The sequence below is a fragment of the Patagioenas fasciata genome, chromosome 1 (assembly GCF_037038585.1).
Source record: "Patagioenas fasciata isolate bPatFas1 chromosome 1, bPatFas1.hap1, whole genome shotgun sequence".
NCBI classification, from domain to species: Eukaryota; Metazoa; Chordata; class Aves; order Columbiformes; family Columbidae; genus Patagioenas; species Patagioenas fasciata.
In genome coordinates this window covers 34,621,778-34,641,110 of record NC_092520.1, presented here as the reverse complement: position 1 = coordinate 34,641,110, position 19,333 = coordinate 34,621,778, and the positions used below count along the sequence as shown (strand labels likewise).

General features: G+C 37.9%; 1 protein-coding gene across 4 annotated transcripts in view; it reads left to right on the top strand.

The window, feature by feature from the left end:
- NAA16 (N-alpha-acetyltransferase 16, NatA auxiliary subunit) overlaps positions 1 to 19,333 on the top strand; it is a 64,389-nt gene that overhangs the window by 2,133 nt on the left and 42,923 nt on the right. For all 4 annotated transcript variants that reach the window (XR_011738158.1, XM_071805864.1, XM_065847537.2 and 1 more), the window contains exons 2-5: positions 10,647 to 10,731; positions 13,190 to 13,294; positions 17,424 to 17,581; positions 18,649 to 18,783. Coding sequence is in view for 3 of the 4 variants with exons in the window: in XM_065847537.2 (XP_065703609.2) it covers positions 10,647 to 10,731; positions 13,190 to 13,294; positions 17,424 to 17,581; positions 18,649 to 18,783 (483 nt within the window). In the remaining variant the exon portion in view is untranslated. The remainder of the gene's footprint in view (positions 1 to 10,646; positions 10,732 to 13,189; positions 13,295 to 17,423; positions 17,582 to 18,648; positions 18,784 to 19,333) is intronic.

Genomic DNA, 19,333 nt, shown 5'->3' with positions numbered 1-19,333 from the left:
TAGCAAACAAGTTCACAGTAGCAGTCACTTCTGAAGTTTTTTCAGCTGAAATATAGAAGAGCTTTTCTGGAGATCATATTTTAAAATACTTTTTTTTTCCTTTCTGTTAAGCAGTGGACAAAATATAAGTGCTTAGGCAAGAAAAATAGATGCTTAAAACTTCAGTGAAGCTGAAATGGAAGTTCACTTATTTTCTAAAGCCTTAAGAAGGTTTAACTGGTGCCATGTAGTGGCTAGTCACAGTTCCTAAAGTGTTAACCACAAACTTCTGCTTGTTGGCTTGTCACTTCATATATTGATACTTCTTGAAGCTTAATTTCGTGTTACTTTTTTCTAGTTATATTTGACTTGTTAGTGGTTCACTCCCTTGCTGGAATACTAATTTCTACATGGTACAAATTGAACCCTGGGTTTCCTTGACATGTTTCAGAGTATTTTAGTATAGTAGTTTAGCTTGTACTGCTAAAGGCTCTTTAATGGAAGTAGTTTTTGTCTACTTTGGCACTGCCAGAGTATTTGAAATTACTAGGGATGATATAGGCATTTTAAAAATTGGGGAGGGGATTATGTGGGAGGGTATATAGTAAGACCTTACAAGCATGTAGTGATTTAATCGCTTGGAAGAGATGTGAGGAAACTGTACTGATATGTTAAGACTAAGTATTCTTACAAACACTCTGCGGAGAATTAGCAGTTATGAGATGGGCAGCTCGTTTGGAGATCATGGGAATGACTTAGGAGTCAGTGTTTTGGTGTGTGTATGTAACCTGTGAAACAAGTTATTGACATTCTGAACGAGATGCCCACATAACAGCAAACCAAGCTCACAGAGCTGCCCAAGAAGCTTGAATGGCCCCACGGAGTTCAGAGTAAGCTGTGAAGTCTGCTCAAGAAGCTGAGTAAATAGTCCTTAAGCCACATCAATTTGTGTGCCTGCATGCTTGGCAGTGCTTGAACAAACTGACTTTAAACTAGCTGTGATGTGATTAGGGATCTAGTAGCCATTGCCACACAGGTAATAGTTCTGGTTTCTCGGTGCTGCTGTAAGGTAGTGCCAGAGGTAAATTTGCTGTCCTGACTTCCATGTTTGTTTCTTTTTTTTTTTTAAGCCTTGCTCCTACTCTTCTATAGGGGCTTTTTCTCAGTGGGATGGGGTGCTCTTCTCCTGGGAGCTGGGATGGTGCTCGGGAGGGATGGGCTGAGCAACCTCCAGCTCTGCCGCTTTCATTTCTCAGCCTTGCAGTGGGCATGGAGAAAGTGTGTGAAAGGTTCCTGGTTCCCTCTTCATTGGAAGAGAGAAAGACATCCATAATGAAGAATCAATACGGAACTGCTGGTGTGTTTGTCACTTAAAATGAGTCCTCAACTTCTGACTTAAAGTTATTAGGGCAGAGGCAATCCGAAATAAACATGTATGCCTGGTAACTTAGAAATGTTTGTCATTAGCATTGAAGTTTGATAATGTGCATTTGGTGTTTACTTCTAGTGAGCTTATGCAGTTCTTTTATTTTGTGCATTTAAAACAGTTGTAAGCTTGCCTTCAGAGTATGTTTCAGTTAGTAGCCTACCCCCCCCACTCCCCCCTGAACCCACGTTATAAACTACATCTCATTTTGAAATTAGGTTTAAGCTTTGGCTGTATAGAATCAAATCAACACTGTCTGGATGCAGTAGTAGTGCTTATGAGTTCTTTAGAGGAAAGCCTTGGGGTGGTTGTCGTACTTTCATGGCTTACTTGCCAAATTGTTGTTTTTAAGAAATGCTTAGTGTCTTGTGATAACTATTGATGTCTGCCCAGTATCAGGCAGTGTAAGGTAGTGTCTGTTGTTTGTTTCATGCCTAATATAGCTGTGGATAGTATCATGCCGGTAAAGAAATTACCTTTTTATTTCTTAGTGAATTCCACATGTTGTTGCATAAAATAAGGCTTGCTGCCTTACTTGCAAATGTGTTTCCCTTGAGGAAGCCCTAGCCTGTGAATATTTCATCCTGTTATGAGGGAGCTGTGTCCTAGTACCTCTTCACATACAAGGTGTTACTCCTTACTGAGGCAAGTTTAGTGCCATTTGTTTTACTTCAAGTAATTAACTCAAGAAGTCTGCAATTATATTCTTTTGTAGCAGTGACTTGCTGTTTAGTTCATTCAGGCATGTGTCTTCCACTTTTTTGGGTGAGGAGATCTTAGAAATGGTCTAAAGTGCCATATCTCTGAGGAGCTGCTCATGTTCTCTGTAGCATCCTTTTTGTTCCCTGACTTCTACAATAATCTTAAGAGATTTCTTCTTTGACGAAAAATAAATATGCAAGTGTTTGTAGAAGTTATTAAATTCTTATTCATAACATTCTAAAAGGTTTTTTTAAAATTTTATTTAATGATAAACTGATGGACTATAAGCATGCAATAGTCAGTCACTAGCAATGGTGTGAGAGTGTTACCAAACTTTTAAATTAATCATTGCCTCCCAAATTAGATGAATAACACAGCTGAGGTAGCCATTGTCATCCACTACTGGAGTAGTGGATGTTTGAAGTCTGTTACAGATCCCATCCTTTAAAGATAGGAGTATGGACCTGTCAGGAGAAATTTTCTTATCTAACAAGTAAGACTGATTTGTGGTGTGGTTGTTACTTGTTCTGCTAAGGAGGGCGCAGCATAGAAAAAGTGTAGACTGTTTTCCTTGATGCTGACTTGATGGTGAGTGTGCCTGGCCAGCTGCAGACCACTAAAATGGCAGAATTGTGGTGGATAGATAATAGATTTGGTAAGAAAGTGGAAAATCAGGCTTCACTGTTGTCAGTGATTTGAGGGAGTCTAATTTGGAGAAGAGTGTATCCCAAATATTCCTGTTTTAATTTTTCAAAAGGAGTTTGTAAATGTCATTGTGGAAGGCTCATAAAGCAGGCTTCCATGGAATGGTGCTTGTTGTTTATTCACACTGGATTTTTAAGGAAAGTTTCTGTATAAATAAATAACAACTTTTCAGAATTAGGTCTCATTGCATTTTGTGCTGGAACTTTTTCTTAATTGCCTATGGTCATATTGACCAGAACAAGCAATGAAAAGCAAGAGGAGTGCAGTTGTGCAAAACTACTCATGGCACAAGAAGTGAAGGCCACCTGAAAACATGCAGAAGTACTTCGTGTTTCTGGAGTAAGTGAAGTCTTAGCAAGTAAAGTTGTTTGTAGATGAATGTTACCCTTGGAAATCCTAATTTAATGTATGCCTAGTATGGGCTGTGAGCTTAATTGCACCTCAGATTTGAGATTTTTTTAGGGATTCTTTTTAGGTTCTGTTAAAAAAAATTTCCTTGTGCAGTAGTTGAAAGCTGGTGAATCCTGGGAAAAGTAAAATGCTGTTACACCACTGCTGAAGTACCCTTCAAGCCTACATTTGCAATGCTGTGTGTATTGAAGTTTCCCCTGGTGCTGCCCCTGAGCCTCTGCAGAAGAAGGATGCAAGTATGAAATTACCTTCTTGAAGGTGAAAGAACTTAACAGAAGAATCTGAATTTATGAACACTCTTGGTGAAGCAGAGACTTGCCCCTTTTCAAGCTATCAAGCCTAGTTTTCCTTTTGGTAGAAATGGTATTTGCAAAGTAGCAGGCTCCAAACAAAAAATTCTTAATGAAAAGGTAGTTATACTGTAGAATGCTTTGCTGCAAGATGTAGTAGCTGGCATTTTGAGGTCTGTGTGGGGAGAAACCGTTTACTATTTTGTGTGTGTGAAGACAGACCCTTTGGCTCAGAGGACTGGTGAGGTGCAAATAACTGGAGGCTGAGAACATTCCAGTGAGAACTGTAATAATGCTTGTCTTACTCACAGGCCTCTTGCTATGCATCTAACACTTGTCTCTTACCTCTGGTGGCCTGTTACCAGATGGGTCTCTTCTCTCTGGGCTGATCTGTTATGATTCATGCAACTTGTTTGTCTGAATTGCTGAAATCTTTTATGGGGTGTTGAGATGAAGTTAGCATTCAAGGCTTGCATTGGTAATTGCCCTGAACTTGCTTTAAGATGTCTAAATAAAAGCATAATTCTTTTTTAAAGCCTGAAATTTAGACGTGTGTATATCAGGTCTCACAAAACAGTGCTGATGTTGATAGTGTTGATAGTTTCATCTGCTTAACTGCTCACAGATGCAGTTCCACCGGCTTGTGGAGCACCTGCTCAGTCTGAGTTCTTGCTGGGCAAATTGCAGTTTCATCCCAGGAGATGTGGCAAATCTGTCTCTTAAGTACTTCTACACAAAGTGCAGATTAAAAACTAGTTGATAATGTATGATGAGACTATGAGTCGTTTAATTTTTAGTGTTGCTGTTATGGTTTCTGCTTTGCAGAAGCAAACACATGCTCATAAACAGTAGAGAACTCCACTAAATCAAATAGTGAGGAAGTTACAGGTGCAAAGTGCTTGGAAGCAAGAGCTTTTTCTACTGCATGTTCTCTTGTTTCTACCCTTTTGAAGCAAAGGATATTCTAAGGATTCAAGTTGTATTGTGAGTGTGTGTGCACAGTGTGGAATTAGATTAGGTCTTTAATAAAAGCTTGTTTTAAATTATGAGCTTCCTCCTTTAAAGGAGGCATAGTTTGTAGGGTTGTTCTAGATGTCTCTGACAACAAATGGTGACACAACATTCTTGTCACACGTGTTCTTTCCGACAATAAATATATTATCAGTTTTATTCTACCAGTAATATAGAATCCAAACAACAGTGATTATGATTGTTATTGTACAGAATGCAGGTGAAAATATGTTTTGTGTATTCTGTAGATTTGACCATCTGTGATCTGACTCACCACTGTTAAGTATTGCCAAGTCCCTGGGTTTGGAAGAGTGTGTGACCTGTCCATTTTGACACTGAAGAAAGCAGGGCTGGTGGAGCTAGGTTGTTTCCTCTTTGTATTTCAACTGATGAGGTTACTCTTACCAGCAGAGTGTAGGTGTGGCCATGCATGTTACAAAATACCAGTAGGGCTTGGGGAAAGGCTAGAAGGACATGTTTATACTCAGGAAGGGTTGTCCTTGGGCTAGAAATCCAAGATGCTGTGAGAGTGGGAAAGCAGTAATGAACTTTTTCCTTGGCCTCCATAAGCTGAAGCCCCTACTTTTTTTTCATTCTCTCAAACACCAGTGAACTGAACTCAGTGTGGAGAGAGGATTGCAGTTTGGGGAACCTCATGCAAGGGTCCCTAGTCTGTTGCTGAAATTTAATAATATCATGATGCTGTGTTTTCCTGTATCACTGTTGCAAAGTATCTAAATATTTAATGCTGCAAGGAGCATGTCCAACACAGATGCTGCACTCTTTTGGAACTTAATCGTATATAATTCGAACAAGATGGTGTCAGACCTTGCTATCAAATGGGTGAATAATTTTGTAATTATTATTTGTTAGCACAGGAACAGTGTATACCAACTTCTCCCTAAAATCTGACTAAGGTACTTGGAGAACTGGTTTAATCAACTGGTGTGAGAAACATAGGTTGTTAGATGCAGATGACATTGTTTTATAGATGTGCAATAAAACAAGGAAGGCTTTTTAAAAGGTCAAAGTGTTAAATGCTAATTAAGATTACTGACAGTATGCTGATGTTCCTGTGTTGATTGTGCCTGGTTTTGGTCAGAAATATTTAGGGGCTGTTCAAATTATTAATACATACTTTTCTGCTCCCAGGAAATGTTGCTGATCAGAATCATAGTCAGTGATAATTTTGAGGGGTTTTTCTTACTGGACTTGGTCACTATTGTGGCTTGAACAGGTTTCCAGCACAACTGACTTTAAGCATTCATTCCGTAGGGCTTCACGTGTAGACCTTGGCTTTTCCCTAGGCTCTGATGTTCCACAGTTAGCTCTTGGGTTTCTTCCTTAGCCAGTCCCTCCATCAGTGTTACACAGCAGGCACACAGTTTAAAAAAAAAAAAAAAGTAAGTATTGAGAACATAAGATTAATATGCTGTTTAAATGAATCCTAGATTTTGTCAAAAAGCCCAGGAATTTGCACCCAAATCTTTGCAACAAGACAGAAGACACTACCTGAAAAGAACAATGTTGAATCTTTTCTCAAGTGGTGAGAGATTCACGAGTTGGATTATGTGGAAGTGTAGTAGCAAGGAAGACTAATAACTTAAATGATGTTCTTGAGCAGCCTGTTCATGTGCAGACCTGTATTAATAGAACATGGGCTGCACAGGTAGGGTCTGAGAATAGTTTTAAATTGTTGGCAGTGGTTTGGATGTAGTGTTTGGCAGGTTCCTGTCAAGAGACATAAAAAACAACTTCCAAATTGCGATATTGTTATTAAAGGAAATAGCACATAGAATAGTTTGGGTTGGAAGGGACCTTTAAGTCATCTGGTCTACCCCCCTGCAATAAGCAGGGACATCCTCAACTAGATCCTTTACATGTGTTCACCATGAGACTGATCAATGTGTCTCATTTGGATGGAACTTCTTCACTGCAGCTCTGTTATAGCCACAGACTATCTTAAACAGCTTAAAACTATTAAAACAATTAAGTTGATCAAGGAAGCCCGGTTGCTGTGCTTAACACTGCTGTTTGATTTGATGTGGTACCTATCATCATTCTTCAAATGTGATAATGCATTTTTTTCAGCTTTCACATGAAAATGGTATATGAAATAATATGTTGCTTGAGTACATTCAGAGGCACTAGGGACAGTTGGTTGCTGTAACTGCAGTCTGTCACTGAGTAGCCAGTTGAGATCTTGTTGTTGTTGTTATATGGCTTTGCAGTAGTGAATGAAAATGTTGGGGGGGTCATAATGAGATATTCTTCAGCCATAAAATTGCTGATCTGTATAATAAACTCAGTCTTCAGTGTGTGAAAAATGTAGCTGTTCTCTCAATACAAGACTTCTTGTTAAGTAGCAATGTGCTCTCTAGGGAGGTGTATTCTGTAAAAACATCTTCTTACTAACCTGATGTTGCAAACAGTTAAACATAATTTTTTTATATATGACATATGGATTGAGCAGTGATAATGAAGTGCTTCTGCTTTATCAATAACATCAGTGGGCCATTCAGATCCCTGATTTTGTTGCTATTTAATAGTGGAAGGGGGTTTTGTCTCTAAAAAAAAAAAAAAAAAAAAGACGGGAGGATACAAAAAATAAATCAGAATTTGTGAAGGGCAATTCCTTAAGTAGAAGCAGCAAAGCACTGTAACATAGAATTAGTCTTCTCTTGGTCTTCATTGTTGTATCCTTGTTACTGGTATTTTTTTACCTTTATGGTTTTAGTGACTTCTGAGATGCTGCACCTATTTGACCTCTGTGTAGAGGCGCTGGATGCTTACCTGAAAGTGAATAAAATTATGTCTAGCTTAATTGTACGCCAAAGTCTACAAGCAGATTATATTTTTGAGCTTGTTTTGAAAAAGGGAATAAACCAGGCTGAGATGTTTGCCAGAGGAGGTAACATCCTTCCAGGAACATCTGGTAGCAGAAGTTCTGGATAACACTATGGCCTTGTGAAAGTCTCCCTTTGAGGATTTGAGTGTGTAAACATTCATGATTTGGCTTTAGTTTTAGCAGGAAATTATTACCATGAAAGGATGATGGGGAGCCTCACATCAAGCACAACAGATTAGGCTGTTTTGTTTTGTGTATTGTTTGCTTTTTTAAAGTGTTAGCTTGAGATTTTAGTATACCAAAGACTTAATGCAGTAGGACAGATGCTAATTAATGCATTTTGCTATATTAGTCTTGATGAGTACAAAACTTGAGAATATGTATAGAGACATCAGGCTTCTCAACTATAAAATTCCCATCTGCCCTACAAAATGAGGTAGTATCATATGGCATCAAACTCTGGTCTCTTGTAAACAAGATACAGGTGGAGCATGGTGTGGCCATTCACAGATTTTGGACAGACAAAAGTTTAAAAGCAGTCCATTCACAAAGTTGGGATACTTTGAAGCCCCAGGCTTGTCCATGTAATTGAATCCGTGAGCCTTTCAGTGTAAGTATATATGTTGATAATGAGAGTTTAATTACTTGTATTGCTGAGCAAAGTCCTTTCTTTTGTATTGGTATACCTTTAAGCCAATGTATTGGTATAAATAAATAACTTAGTTACAAATGCCTGTGTGTAAATGTATTTGGAGGGAGTGGGGCTGGGAAGTCACCTTTTGACTAACTAGCAAGGCTTCTCCCATAAGCGGTAGAATTGCATGAAGTTGCATTTCATAGTGATTTATGTTTCTGTAGTCTGCCCCTCCAGCCTGGTCCAGGGATGTCAAACTAATTTTCACTGGGAGCCACATCAGCCTCACAGTTGCCTTGAAAAGGCTGAATGTAATTTTAGGACTGTACAAATGTAGGTGTAATTAGATTTATACAGTCCTAAAATTGGATTCAGCCTTTTCAAGGCAACCATGAGGCCTATGTGGCCCCCGGTGAAAATAAGTTTGACGCCTGTGGTCTATTAGCTAGCAGTTGGGCAAGAAATGCTGTGGTTTGTTTGGCTTTGAGCTAACTTGTTTCCTGACAAGTATTTGGGTTGTCTGTCAGCAAGACAAGTAACTGTGAATGCTGAACTTGTGTTGTTCTCTCAGTGGAGAGCATTAATTTCTCTCTATCCATCCGTTGGCCTCTGCAAAGTGTGATCTTGTTTGTCCTCCAAAAATCCCAAATTTTTCTGTAATTATTTAAGTTCAGTTTTTCTTCTAGGTCTCAGACTGACCTTTATAGGATAAAAATATCAAAACAAGGGTAATAGATTCACTACTTGAGGAAATCATATATACTTTAAGTGCACACTTGACTCCAATAGCTTCTATGGTTAAGCATTGCATATTTGGAGTTTCACTAACATTGCAAGAGTTGTAGAATCGTGGATGAATGTTTACTATTCTGTTACGCTTTCTACATTTATTCACGTATGCCTGAAAGAGTACTTGGAACATCGTTGGTATTTTCTTGTGATACGAAATGATACAAAGCATATTTTCCCCAGAGGGGACTCCAAGTTTTGCTGCAGCCTGGGTTATTTCAGATACAGATGTAGCAACTAGTTCTCAGTTTAAAATCCCCAAAACTTTTTTGTTGCTGTTGTTTGAATATTAATGGCCATAGTGTAGCTATTTGATGGGAACTCTGACCATCCTGCCAGAAGTCAGCCAGGCAGAGCAACCTGATCTAATACCAAGGTTAGCCATCCTTTGTTTTGAGCGGTGATTTAGGTGACCACCAAAAGTTCTTGCTGACCTAAATAGTTCTGTGATTTAGTTTCCATTTAATAACTGTTAACTGCAAGTGTCTTGAGTTTCAGGCAACAAAGACTTCAAAGTTGTTTGCAGTTAAGCCCTTTCCCACAGGCTGGAGGAGGAGGACCCTTGATTTGGCACCTTACCCATAAATGAGCATGGGTGTGTGTCTGTGTTGCTTGGACCCTGGGAAATAATGCGATGATGTGTTATGACTGCAAAGGAGTCGCTATGTTCTGCGTTAATTTAACACAGATTTTTTTATCTCTGTCCTGGAAGACTGATGAAGTAGGAGTGATCTATGAGAGACAGTTAAAGTACTCAAGCACATAACTGAAATAACAGTTTCTCTTCAGAATAGCTGTGTAAATTACAGCAGGACAATACACATTATTAACTAAAAATGGTGCCAAGTTAAGCCTGGTGTTTGTCTTTTTTTTCCCTCAAGTTAAGAAGCTTAAATGATCTTAAATCATTTTCATGCTTACTGATACAAGCATGCCTTTAACTGGCTTAAGTAAATTTGTTTTCAAGTGATGAACTGTAGCTATCAGTAATCGATTTAAATTACTAAGACCTTACTGACATCAGGTAATACCTTTCAAAAGAAGAAAAGGGACTCAGATTTACATGGTTTTGATTTTTCCTTGTTCCCACAGTTGAACCCTGCTGTTTACCAGTTAACATAGTTAATAGGTAAATGGTATCTTAAGTCTAAAAGTAACCCTTAGCTGTACTATTCCAGCTAGAAATTACCCAGGAAAATTCTCTCTTGTTGGATAGCTAAATGTGGATTTTTGAGGTTACAGTACTTCTGTCCTGGTTCATGGTTTCTCTTCCTCCTGAAAGTCTACATTGGTAGCAAGGAAAGTTCTGTCTGAGACTTCTTGCTCTGGGAGGTCACTAGTCCAGGGAAGTGGCATGTTGAAAGGAGAGTCTAGACCAGGGGTGTCAGACTAATTTTCACCGGCGACCACATCAGCTTCACAGTTGTCTTCAAAGGGCTGAAAGTAATTTTAGGACTCCGTAAATGTAATAAATGAGTTTGACACCCCTGCTCTGGACTCTTTAAGACTAACTTTTCTCAAAAGTTCTGTTGAGTCAAGATTTTGAACTTGGCTCTCTGTTTCAAGAATTTCTGAATCGAAGTAGACGTTCCTACTTGCCCTTCCTGTTTCCGTTGAAAAGGAGTTATGAACTTTTATAGAATGAGACCATGAGTTAGAGCATGAGCCGCACATAAATGGAGGCAGATGCTGTTCTGAATGATTAAAAACTGTGATGTAATATGAATAGTCATATTCAACTAGAGCTCGTTAGTGATCTGATTACGGTACCTTATGGAAAGAACTAGTGTGTTTGTGAAGATACTCTGGTTTTAAATGCATTTCAGTGATTGTATTCCACCCTTTTTCCAGAAATGTTACGAACAAAAACAGTACAAAAATGGACTCAAGTTCTGCAAGATGATCCTTTCTAACCCGAAATTTGCTGAACATGGAGGTAAGTGTAGACTCAAGATTTTTTTTTTCCTCCCCCCCCCCCCCACCTTGTGAGTTTAAATGTATAATCAGTCTATTCCACACTTTTGAGATGGGAAGGAGCCTGTTGCTGAGTATGATTCTGTCATTATGAGTGAATAATTACTCCAGATTTTCAGTCTTTGCGCATTCAGATCAAGTTTCCACTCTAATTCAGTCAAACACCCCTGTGCAGTGGGATGAAGAAGATCAAAATATGTGGTGGAAACACATTTCAGTGAAGCTTCCAAGTAACTTGCCTTTCTAGGTTTCTAGGTCAGAATGCTAGTGTGGGGGTTTTTTGTATTCCTATTTAACAACCTTTTTTGAATATTACTTTAAGATATTCTACCAATGAATTAAAAGTCTTGCTTTTTTTGTCAGATTCATGTTCTTAATTTTCTGTACTGCATAGCAAGTTGCTGCTTATAAGGAGCAAAGTTAAGTGGCATACTGTTGCTGCTAAGATTTAAAGCTAAAGACAGAATCTGGAGATCCTGTTCTCATAAATATTGCAGAAAATGAGACAGCAAAATGTTGCTTCTGTTTACATCTATCAGAACTTAATCCTCAATAAGATACTCCAGTCTGACTGTATTAGAGGGTTTCTGTTGCATGGTTCAGCCAATCTTTCCTTCTGATACAGTGAAATTTTTATTTGTTTACTGTTGAAGCAACCTACCATGTCTCTCCAGAAATAAGACAAGGTGAGTATTAATTTTTGCTTCAAAAGATGCTTACTTTTTTACGTGTATGGCTACCTGGACGCTATTTAAATAGACTTTTTTAAAGAACCGTAACTAGGGCTTATTTTTGGAGTAGGGCTTATTTCAAGCACCCTGAAAAATCATGCTAGGGCTTATTTTTGGGATAGGTCTTATTTTTGGGAAAACAGGGTAACACTGAGTGCATATGTACTGTGTCAGTAAAATTATCTTCCTGTTGGATACTGTCAAATATTGCCAAAATGTTCAAATAATCCTGTTTGTGCTTTCATTAGTGTTTGCTGTTTCTTTGTCTTCATTACTTCCCTGGAAATAAAAGTACAGTTTTCTTGTTGCTTCAAAGCTAGAGTGGCTTGTCCAGCTCCAACCTAATGCATTTGTCTCTACTAGCACTTGTGTTTTTCTAATATCTCGATATACTTCTGTCTTCTCTGCTCTTGCTGCCTCTTTAACTTTTCCAGGACAGCCAGCTGCCTTGGCAGTCCACATACTACTTGGGCTCTGAGCCACTGATGGCTTTGAAGCTTGGGAGCAAAGCCTGGAATGAACAGCTGATACAGAACTAAGGCAATGAAATGATCTGATGGGAGGCTGCACTGCTGCCACACTTAGCTTCAGAGACAAGGAGTTTGAAAAACATAGTGAGAATGTGGCAAACAGATGGATTTCTGTGGCTGGGCAGTTGTCTCCCTGGTGTGGGAAGGCAGGAGTAGCTTGTCCTCTTTCCCACAGTAAGGATGTGTTTTTTCAAGCTTCCTGTTATTATTGGGAAGGTATCATTATAGCTTTTTCTCTTCTTACAGTGTGGATGTGGGACAACTTAAAAATGAAACAAAAACCTTGGCTCATTTTGGGTCATCATTCACTTTAGGTGTACTTTGACAGGAAACAGTGTTAAACAGGCCTGTCAATGAATCTTCAAGCTGCAGTTACAACTGACCTTGAGATGATGGGCCATGGCCATTACTACTAGAGAAAACGTAGCAATTGGAGGAAAACTGGAGTACTGTGATGAAAATATGACTGATCTTCTGACAGGGGCCAAAACAAAGTGGTCTTTTACTTGGCAGAAAAACTCAAATATGAATCTGGAACAGCTTTTTGGGCATAGTGCATGCCTTACATGCGACTTGTTTCCCACAGTGTTTCTTGAAAAATCGGGGGAAGAGAGGGAGCAATAATCATACTGATGCATTATATAAAGTCTTGTGCCTCTCAGAATGTTGATTAAAATGCCACTACTTTGAGAATATCTTTTCACCCCCAAAATACTTTACCAGGAAATATACTTCTCTTAACTAATGCTTTGCAGTGGAGCTGACTCTTGACAGACATCTGTTATGGTCTGACACAACCTAATTTTTTTTTTCTTGCTCTGCCTATCTGGAAGTTTAACACCCATTGAGAAGCTCTCTGAAGTTGCTTTAGTTTATTGTTAACTCCCTTAAAGTCAGTTAAATGTATTTTTTTAATTAACAAAGTTTGCATTGTCTGTGTTCCTCACATCTGTATGGTGCTCTGCAGTGGTCTTTTAAAGACCAATTTCAAGAAAGGAAATTCCTCTTTGTAACAGTCTTCAGCTGTGCTAGGCTGCTAGCCTGATCTAAATTTATCATTTAATAGGGAACTTTGCTGTGTAACAACTTCAAAGGGTATCTGTACTGTGAAACTGGCATATGGTAAGTCAGAAACATAAGTATATGATATTTCTTACAGAGACGCTGGCGATGAAAGGACTGACCTTGAACTGCTTAGGGAAGAAGGAAGAAGCATATGAATTTGTTCGTAAAGGACTTCGTAATGACGTGAAGAGTCATGTCTGTATCCTTTGTAATACAAAACCAGATCTTTTTGCTATGAGTTCTCACTTCTGCATGTGTGATCTTGTTCCTGCATCAGTACATACTTTTCAAATACATAATGTGGTATTTATAAAAAATCTAGGGTGTGTACGGTGAGAATATTGATTGTTAATCCAGTGAATATTAATTGTTAATTAAATTCTTGAAATAAGGTTTTATTTTCCTTTCTACAATTTTGCGGACTTGTTAAATAAATGTAAAAAGCATTTTTCTTATTAGAAAAAGACCATCTGTGAGTTTTTTTAATTTTCTGCAGAGAATATGTATGGCTTGTAAAATCTGGCCTTTTCTAAAGTTTTTTTCTTCCTTAAAAATGTGTAAGAAATCCAATCTAGAGGTGCTCTGAAAATATCTGTTTTGTTGTTAAATTTTAGATAATGGTTTAGGTCTACAGGCTTGATGATTACTACACTGTTGTAAACTAGTCTTCCAAAAGTGTATACCTGTGAAATACTTAACAGCTACCTAAGAGCTTTGGGAGTAGCTGTCTTCTATTTAAGCCACAGGTAGGAGGCTACTTCAGTTTTGCACAGAATGCCTGTTCTGTATGCATTTGAGTTGCATATTAAGGGGTAATTTTTCCATTAAATATTTAAGTTTTTAACATTAAAAATCTTCAGTGTTGTGGGAAACACTTTCTGATGGCCATCTAGTTAAGACAAAGGGGTGGTTGTTTACACCATTCTTATATTAAATGTCCAGAGAGCTTGAGGGTGGGAATAACCTTTAAGTGTATGAAGGTAATAAGAGTTACTAGAGGTATGCCATAGGACAATCAGAGATAGTTTGTACCTTCTTGATCTTAGAAGCTGAATGCCTAAGGAATATTAAAGCAACTTCAATCTGTTTAAGAAGCCTTGCACCTTAAATCAGAGAGTCTGGATGAGTCAGTTAAGAATTTTGGGAGACTGATTCCTAAACAAAGTTCCAGAGTGAGATTTATCAGATTAATCAGCATCACTAATCCTTGCTGCAGTTCATGCTGACTTTTAAAACTGTCTAGAAAACTTACTTACAAATGCTGGAGGGATCTGTGGTTTGGTTTTGTTTTGGTGGTTGTTTTTTGGCTTTTTTTGTGTGTGGTGGTTTTTTTTTTAATCTAATTTGAGGGGGTAAGGTGGTCAAAGGGACCTTTTTCCTAGACAAGTTTAAAGTTGTGTGTGTTTGTGGTTTTTTGTTATGAGGTTTGGATTTTTAATCAATATTTTACTGACTTGTTAAACTTTTCTTACCTTAAAAAGACTGCAAAGAGTTTTGTTTTCCGAATTCAGCGAAAGTGTAAACTCATCTGAATTCTATTAGGCACAAATGTTCAATTTTTAACTGCATCCATGAACTAGCTCTGACAAAGCAAGAAGTTCCACCTTTTTGCATTCAAGTGTATTGTTATAGCTCTACAGAGAATCCCTTTGAATAGTCTGTCTATGCAGAATTACTTCTCTAGCTGATACTGAATTAATTCCATCTAACCGTTGGGTTTGTCACAGTACTTTCAGTTGTCATCTCTTGGTAAATTCCAAAGAAATAGCAAACCTCTTGTACTATTACCACACTTTAAGAGTACCTGATGTGCTACCCATATAATGTCACTACACAAATATCTGAATCTTTTCTGGTTGTGGGGCTCCAGTAGATAAGGGAGAGTCAAGACTAGGAGAATATATTTATTCTAGCTCATGAGAAACTGAGATCTGAGACTGAGCTTTTTTAATACTGGTTTCACCTACATCCTTTGCAAAGGTTTGTGACCAGCCATGAAGTTCTGATAAAAGCCTGAATGCCTGTTGGTTCTCAGTGCCACCTAAGGAGGCTTGTGAGGCTCTCTAAAGTAATGTTTGTTTCCTGTTTTACATGACTTTAATGCCTGTCCTTTGTGTTAAAAGGAGAGGCAGGTGGAAATCACTGAATTCACCTCCTTGCAGTAACTGGTTTTGAGGAGGTGCAATATGTGTTTGTGTTCTTATTTTCTTGTGGTAAGATTTGAAGATGCTTTTTAAACAGCCCCTGGTACAGGGTATATAAAATATAGCTGGTCACATCAGCATTCTGACTTGGTTTAGGAGGATTGGAACACTTTAATTCTGTGGTTCTTAATATTGAGGTTTTTGGGGAAAATAGCTGTTTTAAAATTATTTTGAAATCCAGAAATTTTCTGGTCAAACTACAAATGAATTCTGACCCATTTTGGGCTATTACTTGAGTAATGATCTGGTCAGAGAGCTACATTTATTTCAAGAATAAATGTTTCAGATGTGGCATGTTGTATTTGGGATGCTGTAGGAATGCATGCAAGGTTGTCAAGAGCTGCCTACTATAAGAAATTGGTGGCACTTTGCCTTATTGGCTTGTATCACTGTTAAAATTTCCTATGCTTACTCTTGAATATTGTACACCCTTACTTCTGAGTGAGTTTGTTTTTTCTTTACTTAATTGCTTGGTGAAGAATATTATTTATGAAAGATAAAGCCAGATTACTGGCAGCATCCAGAAATGGTAATGATGCCTGATAGACTAAGATGATGCTTTGAGTAGTTTAAGTACGTTGTTCAAAGTGCACATAAATTCTTTTGGACTGAATTATCTTGCTCTAGGTGAGAATCTAAAGTATCAGTAGTTCTGAGGCAGGTGTGAAGATGCTATCTTTAACTCTAATCCATGTCCTGAATATTTGAATGGGCAAGGCAGGGTTTACAGAAAGAAGCAGCAGTATTAGACTGACAGCCGTGACTATATCCAAAATAATTTTGTTCCCCTTTCCCGTTCAGTCTTAAATCATGATGGCAGAAATAGCAGCTTTCTTCACAGTCTTAGAGATGCATGTGGAGTTTTTGCATGCTTCAGCTGGCTGAAATTAATTTGGTGTTCCTGTAGAAATGCAGAACAGGGTCTCTTGCCTGAGTATTACAAGTTTCCTTCAGATTTAGTTCTAGCAAGTCTTTTCTTTTGGCTGGAGTCTTACATCTTCTCAATTACAAACCTACTTTATATTGTCATATCTAGAACTTCAAGGATGTGAGTCTTTGTAAGAAAAACTTAGTTCTGTTTCTTCAGTTAATTTGATGAGGCTGACACTGAATTAATGTACTTTCTCAGCTTTTTCAGAGTTTGGCAATGTTTGTATCTTTGGAGGGAACACTTGTTTCAATTCAGTAGAACAAAAACTCTTAAATATTTTGGTTATTAGCACTAAGAGTTATTTGTGCCATCTTAATTGAAAGCAGTGAAGGATACGTGTACCTCTTAGCAAGATTTGCTGTGTTTTGCTGCTTCAGGGACATATGGAAGAGCTTGAGGGAACTTTTGAGCCACCTGTAATTTGAAAATGGAAATAAGTTCAGTTTTACTGCTGTGGAAGATGTTGACACAATGAGCTGCTGAAGTAGCAAAAGGTAGATCATGTCAGGTAATATTTCTTTTAATATGACTTTTGGAGACTGAAGTAAACACACACAGTATGATGATGCTTTGCTATGACATGTTGGTTTCCTACTTTGAATTCAGAATCTTGCCAGGATAAAAAAGGATGCTTGTGAGAGAAAAGCCTACTGAAATAACACAGGACTGATGGAAATCTGAGATGCTGATGTGATAAAGACCTTTGAAGCACAGGAATGCTAAGATTTCCTTTTGTCAATGAATGAAGTGTAGCTCTGTGTTTACCCTCTACTGTATAATCTGGAGACTGAGGTTACAGGCAAGTGAGGAAACGTAAAACTTGTACACCAATTGTATTGTTAAAATAAGTCACTTCTAGGAGTAAGAACTCCTACTGTAATTACCGTAGTATGTTTTAAACAGTACATCTTTAGGAAAAACTCTTTTTGGTCCTGTGGAGTTTGCGTCATTTAGTTTGCATAATAATGTTTGGCAGGGGTTGTGAATGTGGCTTAACAGGTGATTTTTAAATGAGACTTTATTGCTTATTTGGGAGCATTTAATATTTTTAAATGTATTGATAAAGTCTGGCTGCAGTAATCAAACTTTATAAGGTGCTGCTCTTCAAGGAAGGTGTTGTTTGGTCTTTAACACAAGTGCACTGCTGTTACTTTGTGAAAATTGTCAATGTATCTTCCTTAGCATTGCATTAGGTTGGCATGTGTATGGTCTTTTGCAACGTTCTGATAAGAAATATGATGAAGCCATCAAGTGTTACCGGAATGCACTCAAACTAGATAAAGATAATCTACAGATCCTGAGAGATCTCTCTTTGTTGCAGATCCAAATGAGGGATTTAGAAGGATACAGAGTAAGTATTCTCTTTGAATTCCAATTTATTGCTGTTACCATTCTCTTGTTATTCTGTTTCATTATTGTCTTTTTTTGGTAGTAATTCTGTTGCTGGTACTTTGCTGTTTCAAAAGTGTTTTAAGCTCTTATTTAGGAAAGCATGAAAGTGTATTGCAGCAGGGCCTCATGTAATGTTAAGAACAGAACTAAAAGCATGGTTATTCTCTACAGTTTGACTTGTGGATTGCTTGTAAAACACTAGTTCTGAACTCATTTCTCACTGAAATAAGGAAAATAAAGGGGATAAGACTTAAAGTTTAGCAAGAAGGAGTTAATTGCTATTGTGACATACTGCAAATGGTGTTTTGGGTGTGTGTATGGAAGGTATTTTTTCATGAGAAATAAAACTGTCATGAACCTGCCCCATGATGACCGATTTATTGAATTTCAATACTGATTTTTATTATAAATAAAACATGAAAATTTGACTAAAAATGAGGTTAGTGGTTTCAAAACGGCTCATCCGATTTGACTGTGAAAGGGGCAAATCCTATTCCCTTTCCATTCTTTATTTCTTGTGAAGCAAAGGACTAGATAGTGGGCTTGGGCATTAGTTGGTCTCCTTCACTGGGGATGTTGAATTTGCTAATGCAAGAGAAGAGAATAGCTGACTTAGGGATGTGATTTGATGCAGGAAGGGGATCTAGGAAGTACTGCAGCAGTATGAGGACCAGCAGGGGCTGCTCTTCTAAGTGGCAGCAAGCTCGTCCTTCTTATTGGAAACCCTTTGCTCAGATTTCAAAGCTTGATCTGGGAAATAGTTTAGGCTGTTAAGAGGTACTCTTGAAAGTGACACCTTTTGTGTCCCAACAAAGATTTTATACTTTCGGCTGTGATTCCTGTATTTAGAGTGTAGCCATCAAAATGTATGAGATGGAAACATGCTTTTCCCCATGCTGTTAGAATTACAAAAAATACCCAGGGCTTTTAAAATATTAGCCATACCGGTGGTAAAACATGCTAAGGGTGTTGTACCTCTTTTTTTAATATATCTGTTGCTTTTAAATTTCTTCTTTTTTACTGAAGGAGACGAGATATCAGCTGCTTCAGCTGCGCCCCACACAACGGGCGTCTTGGATTGGATATGCTATCGCGTACCACTTACTAAAAGATTACGATATGGCCTTAAAACTACTTGAAGAGTTTAGGAAAACCCAACAGGTAAGACTTCCTGTTCTGGGAAGAGAACGCTTTCTGTATAAGAGACAGAATCTGTGGAGTTAGTTGTTTGTAATTGGGAATAATTAAGAATCAGTTCAGAATTAGGAAGAAATTTATGGAGATTTCTGCTTTGAGCAGAAAGATTTCGAGGAGCTTAGCAGCTGATGCAAATTATGGGAATACTTTTTTCCCCTTGCAATGTGCTGTTAGGGTTGAGGATATAATGGTAGACTGATGTACAATAACTGAATAACCTAATGTTTGTGAGGTTTGTAGCTAAAAAAAACCTATGATCCTGTCCCTTTACAGGAGGTAAAACTTCAGAAAATACTGTTTAGTGTTGGATATGCTTGTTTGCCCTCTATCCTGCCATAGCCTGGATGTCATTACATCTCTACAAAGGACATGAAAAAAAAATTTTTCATTCCTTTCTATGCATCTGTACACTATGCATTTAAAATCAGTGCTTGGTGTTAAGTAACATGAAAGCATAGCTGAAAATTCTTTGAGAAGATTTGCTGTTACTGAAACTTGTTGGAATAAATCAAAT